The following is a 7,563-nucleotide window of genomic DNA, read 5'->3' as shown; positions in this document are numbered from 1 at the left end:
AGGGGGGGGAGGGGATTGTTGCTGAGTGACACCCAAGTGCAAAAGGTGATGGGATGAAGAACAAACTGCCTGGATCCGGACAGGGCCTGACTACAGGGAAAAGAAAACATTTCTGAGTTCCCAGTCAAGGCACTCTAATGGCCATATACAATCTAAGCCTACGGAAGACACGGGTGACGTAAACCCAAAGCAGTAGAAGAAGTTGATGGTGTTCCAGCCTAGAACTCCACGTGTCTTGCTTTTGGGAGACTAAACCTAGGGGTGCAGGTATCTAAGGTTACAGGCGTGGAAGGAAGTGTGCACAGGTCCTAATCATGTGGCTACAGTTTTTACCATGAATGTGCCCTGGTACATTTTCACCAGTTTAGCAGTCTGTCTTCCAGGAATTTGCTTTGATCAAAATTCTCTCCTTCACCTGTAAGAGAGAAGAAAAAAAACTTAAAGTGAATGCTCACATTTTTGGCTTTAGAGAGAGAAATAGAACCTCAAGAAATGGGTATTTGACTCCTAAAGTTAAATCAATTCATGGTCCATGCTACTAACAATTCTTTTAGATATTGGATTTTGATTTGCTTGGTTTTAAAATTTCCCCCCTCACTAGAACACAGCTGACAATTCACATTTTATATCCACTATCTATGTATCTGAGGATATACTTGAACTTCTGATCTTCCTGCCTCCACTTCCCAAGTGCTGGGGTCACAAACATATATCACCATGCTTCTTATGCAGTACTGGGAGTTGAACCCCAGAGCCTTGTACATGTTGACTCTACCAACTGAGCACTCCATGAACTGAGCTACATCCCAGCCCCCAACATCCAAATCTCTACAATAAGTGAAAGTGTAATATGGCAAGCATGGCAGACATGTAAAGGGTCTGTATATCTTGCACTGATTATCATGCCTCCAGTCTAAACACCTGCCTTCATAGCCATTCACTTGCATCAAAATGTTATGGCCTGTGTTTCCTGGTGATATATCTCTTGCATGAGACAGATGACATGGGGACACACTTGAAAATATCCCTTCATCAGTTGATTGCTTCTGGGTAAACAATGAGACCAAAGGCAAAGGCACCTGTTAGTTGGATGGGAATACAAAGATGTCAGGCCGAGAGTGTCTCATAAGATTAGAGGTAGATGGTAGACAGTAGCAGAATCATGGTACCCTAAGCATAAAGTAGGGATGAAACATGATGTGGGGTAGAGAGGAGTGGCTGAGGCAGCATTCATGCCCTAGATTTTACTTTCTCCAAGATTGCCTTCTAGATAAAACAACAATCTCTTAGTTAGTCACAATATAATTTGAATCCTGGCCTACCTCAATTACTCACAGCCTTTGAAAGATAGATAATCAATAATGTGCTTCTTCTAGAGGGAAGGAAAGTGTGGACATATGGATACATAGAAGCACACATGCCTAAGGGGTGGGGTGGGACAGAAAAAATGTCTCAGTACAAACGCCATTGGAACTTAAGATGTAAGAGCCTTCCAGGTGATACATAGGGACTCTGCAATAAAAACATTACAGACTAGTGATTGACACATCATATGGGAATCCAAAACTCCTCCATTTATTTAAATTAATAAAACTGCTTCTTTAGTTCATCTCCAGAGACAAGCTACTCAGAACATGTCAATCATTAGGGCTGGTGAGGTGGCGTAGCACATACAGGCTCTTGCTGCCAAGCCTGACAATCTGATTTCAGTTCCTGGGACCAACATGGTGACTCCAAAGTCATCCTCTGACCGCCACAATGTGTGACTCCACACAATGTGGTGTGAATGTACCCCACACCTAAGTAAATATGTGAAAAAAAAAAAAAGCTCATTTCAATAATCAACACATTTACCTGCTTCTCCCAAATACTTGAAATGGGGACCTAGAATGGTATCCCTTCTCCCCCTTAAAATGAACTCTCCTTTCTCTATTGTAGCCTGGTGTCTGGCTCTGTCCATCTTCCCAACACTCATATCTACCGTCAGTCAGCCACAGTTCTTTTCCTAAGGAGCTCAAGACTTGGTTATGGTTTCACAACTTGAAATTAAAACCAGTCCTCCTGACGCAACATCCTCTGTCTCCTACCCAGCTTCTTCTTACTTTTCCCATGTCCAGCTGATGATGTCTTCTCTTAATAATAGGATTGGGACTGGAGAGATGGGATCATTCAATAAAGTTTTCATGATGACCTGAGTTCAGATTCTGAGCACTCACATAAAAGCCAGACATGATGACACATGGCAGTAACCCCAGTAATGTGGTGCCAAGACAGGCAGATCTTTGAAAGCCCACTGACCAGCCAGATAGATGAATTAGTGAGTTCCAGGTTCAGTCAAAGACCTGTTTTAGAGACTAAAGTGGAGAGTGACTGATGAAGACATCCAATGACAACATCTTGTCTCCACATGCATGTACACACATCTGTGTACACACACACACACACACACACACACACATACACACACACACACACACACAAATACTACACTCACTATATACTTCATTACAGTGGGTCCCCAGAGTTGTGGGGCCACCCCTGTGTCAGGGTCATACAGCTAGTTTAAGTTGACAGAACTTGGATGTACACCCAGGTCTGTGAACGTCCAAAGGCCTAGCTGACCCATTGCCAAGATACCTCAGTTCTGCTGGGACTTTCTAGGCCACACAGACAGAGTGCCTAGTTAGAGGAAGCTAGATAGGAAGGTGAAAATGCCATAGGCCTGCAGTCAAAGCTGACCCTGTCTGTTGGGTGAACGATATCTACTGCTGTGGGCAAAAGTGAAAAGGATTGGCAATCAGTACTTTCATTTGGTTTAATTTTGAATAGTGAGCAATTGGATTTTGATTATTTCACATTTTTTTTTTTTGCTTTAGTATCTTCAATGATAAAACAATGAAGCTGATTGTAACACCTTCAGTTTTAACTATTGGGTGGAGGCAGGAGGATAGGGAGTTCAAGGCCAGCCTTTGCTGCATACGAAATTTGAGGCCAGCCTGGGCTACATAAGACACTGTATTTAAAAACAACAAACAAATAAATGTTAGTAATAATAGGAGATGGGTCATGAAAATCATATGCTATTTCCCATTCTCATCAAGGGAGTATATTTTGTATTCTTGGGACTAGTTTTACTGGGAAGGACATTGGCTTTATTGAATAAGCATTTCTGTGGGTCTGGGGAAGGAAGGGCTCAGCAGTTAGCAAAGCTCCTCAGTCCAGCACAAAAAGCAGTCACCGCCCTTGTACCTTCTCGTGGTTTCTGCAAGGAAGCCAGCAACAGGGCTGCAGCCTCTGGTAGAGTCAGGAGCTGAAGATGTGGGGTTCGTCTTTCTGGAGAAAGAGACATGTACACAATCTTGATATTCATATAATCAAACCATCACTTAAATGTTCATGTCAATTAAACACTGCAAATAGATTAGCACTCACATATTTATGTCAACTAAACATTCATGTAAATGAAACTTACCAGAAAGGCCTCTGTGAACCCGACTCTTGATCCGTGAGCAGAGTACAGTACATACTGATTTTCAAAAATGAATTTAACATTTATATTGCATTTTATTTAGTCCATTCCTCTGTCGTGTGTGTGTGTGTGTGTGTGTGTGTGTGTGTGTGTGTGCATATACCCACACTTGTGTGGAGACAATCCTGGGGAGTCGTCTCTCTCCTTCCATATATAGGTTGGAGGGATTGGATTTAGGCAGAAAGGTTTGGTGGCAATGCCTTTACCTGCTGATCAATCTCATTGGCCTCATGGTGATCTTCATAAATTGAGACATCATATTTCTCTTGGAAATGACTTCCAATTGTTTTTGCTGTGTTTATATTCGGGGATGGAGGAAGAATGCACACCTCATGCTGGGGAGTACACCACAGAAGAAAGACGGAGTAGAACAGCATCTTCAGCTTTCCCTCTTTGGGGCGAGAAGGGGTAAATTTTCCCTCTCATAGCTTAAAAACAGCTGTCGGGGCCAAAGGATTCAGGCAGGAGTCCATTAGAGCCTGACTGTCCTACTTTCCTCCTCCCAAATCAGTTTGAGATAAACATTGAGATAAAAAAATACATTCTTGACCACACATAAGGTCATTAACTGACTGAAGATACATTTGCTAAGTATTTGGAGCTATTTCGAACTCCTTAAGTCACATGTTTATTGCACCACAGGTGTATTCTGCCACACTCTACTTCAAATTTAAGTTGACAGGTGACACAGGCCCAATTCAGTGCAGATGTTGAGTTTAATTGGAAGTAACAGAAAGAGAAGAAGCATATTTTACTCTTACAAAATACGATCAAGCACACTGCAAACTTGAGGAACAGAGTCGAAAACCTGTGAAGCATCTGTTGTATGTTCAGCAGTGTTGAAGATTTCTCATAACAGGCATAACGTTTATTCTTAGCATTTGTAAACAAAGTTTTACTAAAATCAATATCTCTTCTTTTTAAACTGCAGTAACATGAAGTTCATCAAGGAAAAAAAAAAGGTTCCTGACCCTATTTTTCTTTTTCTTTTTGTTTTTTTGAGAATTCCATACATCATGAGTACTACATCATTTCCACTCTCTCTGTCCCCCAACTCTTCCTATTCCCCCTTTCAAATTCATGCCTTTTTCTTTATTATTGTGCGCGCACATGCACATGCACATGCACATGCACGCGCACACCCCCCCACCCCCTGCTGAGTCATCTAGTGTTACTCATGTGTACAATTATTTAGGGCTGACCACTTGGGGTGGCTGGCTTAACCGGAGCTTGTCCCTGGAGAAAACTGACCTTCCCTTTGTCATTCATACCTGGCTCTATTTTTAATGACTTTTACTTGCTGTGTTTGGTTTAATTAGTGTTTAGGAGGAAAAAGAGCGAGGCTCTATCCATAAACACATGGGTGGACTTCTTGAACCAGCACAATCTCCATCTCTCCGCCCTGTCTGCACCTCAGACCCTGCCTGATGGGGGGCCCGGCTCACCAGCTGCCTGCTGGGGGTGGGGGTGGGGGTAGGGGTAGGGGTGTGGGTAGGGAGGTGACAGCGCAGGTGGAGCCCTCCCAAGGGCTCAGCGCTGACCCACCTGGAGGCAGCCGGTCTGCGAGCTCCTTCCTGCGGCTCTGGTCGGAGATGAAGCGGCGGCCCTCTGCTGGGGAGACACGGGCTGAGCTCGGACCGCCAGGCCAAACCCCACTCCCCGAACCCCCCACCTCCCGCCCCAGGCCAGGGGAGACCGCAGGTTGAGGCCTGGGAGGTGACCCTGCTTCAGAGAGCAGCCTCAGCCGGGTTCGAGCATCCCTTTCCCTTCCCTTCCTCCCCTCACAATTCCTAACTTTTTTTTCAAGCTCATTAGTTGCTCCTCCAGCCCCAGACACCCTGTTTGCGCAACGAAACAAAAAACAACAGCCAAACCCAGTTGTTCTCTCATTTAACCAAAGGATGCACGCCCCTTCCTCTTCCTTCCTTGTTTCCCTTTCTCCTTTCCTCCCTTTTGCCTTCCTCCCCCTTTCTTGAACGCTTCTTTTCTCGTTCTTCCCCCCCTCGTCACTCCTTCCAACTTCCCTAACAGGATCTTACACTGACCTGAAACTTACTATGTAGCCCGAGCTAGCCTCCTGCTCGCAGTTCCCCTGCCTCAGCTTCCAGTGCTGGGGTTACAGCTGTGAGCCCCGACACTGGGTTCCTCTCTGGTGGAGGGTTTCTGGCCATCAGGGAACCTTTCCCTGCTCTTGTCTGCGACCCTACTTATTTCCTGGAGCCAACTGCTACACAGACTCCCCAGGCTCCTGCTCTGTGGCTTCCAGGGTTCCCCGGGTGTCTCCCATCACCTCGGTGAAGAGAATGAAGAGTTTGGGACTCACGTGCGCCCTTCAGGTAGAGCATAGCTTGGGGAGTCCAGTTCCTCCTCTCAAAGAGTCTCTGCCGCCCAGAGGGGAGAGAAGAGCAGTTAGCGCACGGCAGAAGGAAGAAAAAGCCTGAGGCCGCACAGTTCCCGCCAGGGCTGGATTCTGTGCATGCGATTACCTGCGGAGCGCCGCTGGAGTTTCCCAGGACCGACAGCGCCAGGAGCAGGGCCAAGGCTGTCACCGCCAGGTTGCTGGGGCCCTACAAGAAACATCAACCAAACAGGTCCATCTGAATTTCGTCGGATTTTCTGCCTTCTACTCAGACAGGACAATAAGCTCTTCACTTCAGTATATGATCCTACCGTCTAGATAATCCACAAAGAGTAATTTTAAAAACTAGAAATACACGATTTTCACAACGTCACCCAAATAAAGAATTGGGGAATAAGTTATTTTACTCAGCAAAGACAAATGATTTCACTATTTAAAGGCATATTCTTCAAATGTCCTGTCATAAAACGCTCGTTAACTATAACCTAGGTAGGAAGATGAACGCTTCGCAGAACAGGTGTCAGCCGCACACAGGTCTGCTGCTTACCTTCATGTTCTGGCCCTTTCCAGTGCCCCACAATCGCTGTCACTCTACCTCGGAGTCTGCTAATCCCGTTGCAACCTGGGGCTTTAAAACTCTTAGCGTGAGTCTGCAAGGGGAGCAGAGACCACGAGGCAGCTTGTCAATCTTCAGAACGGAGCTGGTCTGATGACTCCTCTGGGGAGATCTAGTTGGCCGAAATAGAACAATGATTGATGAGCGGATATCGTTTGTTTAGGTATTGGCCACACCAGCCAGGAGACATTCTGAGTGTACCAGCCTCATCACCTTTGTCTTTCCTGTTAGCCGCCCAATGCAGTCTATCATCATCATTATTAATGAAAACAAACGGAAAATGCACGGAGCTGTGGCTGAAGATGAATCACCCTGGTGAGCATGAAAAGGTTAGGGGACCTCAGAGGAACTTGACATCACTCAAGATCTGTCTAGTCAATGTTTTAATAAATATGTGATGGACGTTCACCTCCTACCACAAACCCTCCTTTAACTAAAGCATCCCCCTTGGTCTTCTAGTTAGAGGGGACTACCTCTAAGCTATTGGCACAACGCTGCTGCTGAGGTTAGTAAGTAAAGGCAGCCAGGATGACATTACAGGGGGAGTACTGGGCTACTTTAGAGAGAGTGAAAGTCAAAGGGGATCAGCAAGATGAGATCCCAGGGGATGTGGAAATGATATTCCAGTTACTCACTGCACACAAATGAAAAGGAAAACAGAGAGACAGCAAATAGTTTGGTTTATTCGAGGCAGAAAAGGCAGTAACGCTGTGGGGGTGCAGGGACAGGTGCCTGGCACTGGCTAAGACATATTTTCATTGTGGTCACAATCAAAAGGCTGTGATGGCAGGCTAGAGTGGCAAAGGATCGAAAGCTAGAAATGATTTTGGAGGTGGAAAACACAGGATTTGTGGGTAAACCAGACATGAGCTTATGAGAAAATAAGTCGGTCAAGAATGCTGCTTAGATTTTTGGCTCAAGCATGGATAAATGAAAGTTTACAGGAGCAACAGAGACTTCCTAAGGAAACAAATTATGAGCACACAGAAACAAAAATGCGTATTTGACATGCAAGTAGGAATGCAAAATAGGTGACAGGAAATGCCAGATTTGGGAGCC

At 45.3% G+C, this 7,563-nt stretch overlaps 1 protein-coding gene across 2 annotated transcripts; it reads right to left on the bottom strand.

Moving 5' to 3' along the window:
* Positions 1-222: 222 nt before the first annotated feature.
* Positions 223-6,148, bottom strand: Spx (spexin hormone). 2 transcript variants are annotated; one of them, XM_015995348.3, is made up of 5 exons: positions 6,016-6,148; positions 5,853-5,910; positions 5,075-5,140; positions 3,250-3,333; positions 223-415 (listed from the first exon to the last, which is right to left on the bottom strand). In XM_015995348.3, exons 2-5 carry the CDS (start codon positions 5,872-5,874, stop codon positions 357-359), a joined length of 231 nt encoding a protein of 76 aa, XP_015850834.2. In that variant the 5' UTR covers positions 5,875-5,910; positions 6,016-6,148; the 3' UTR covers positions 223-356. The 2 variants fall into 2 exon arrangements, with proteins under 2 accessions (XP_015850834.2, XP_006976609.2); XM_006976547.4 differs by having other exon boundaries at positions 5,075-5,137.
* Positions 6,149-7,563: the final 1,415 nt, after the last annotated feature.

Source organism: Peromyscus maniculatus, chromosome 3 (assembly GCF_049852395.1).
Source record: "Peromyscus maniculatus bairdii isolate BWxNUB_F1_BW_parent chromosome 3, HU_Pman_BW_mat_3.1, whole genome shotgun sequence".
NCBI lineage: Eukaryota > Metazoa > Chordata > Mammalia > Rodentia > Cricetidae > Peromyscus > Peromyscus maniculatus.
This window is presented reverse-complemented; position numbering and strand designations above follow the sequence as displayed.

Bases quoted from the DNA above. Each gene is read 5' to 3' on its own strand.
- Spx (XM_015995348.3), bottom strand. From the start codon at position 5,874: ATGCTCTACCTGAAGGGCGCAC. The intron at 5,141-5,852 runs GTGAGTCCCAAA...GTGTCTCCCCAG, and splicing joins GCTCTACCTGAAGGGCGCAC to CAGAGGGCCGCCGCTTCATC. The intron at 3,334-5,074 runs GTGGGTCAGCGC...CTCTTTCTCCAG, and splicing joins CGCAGACCGGCTGCCTCCAG to AAAGACGAACCCCACATCTT.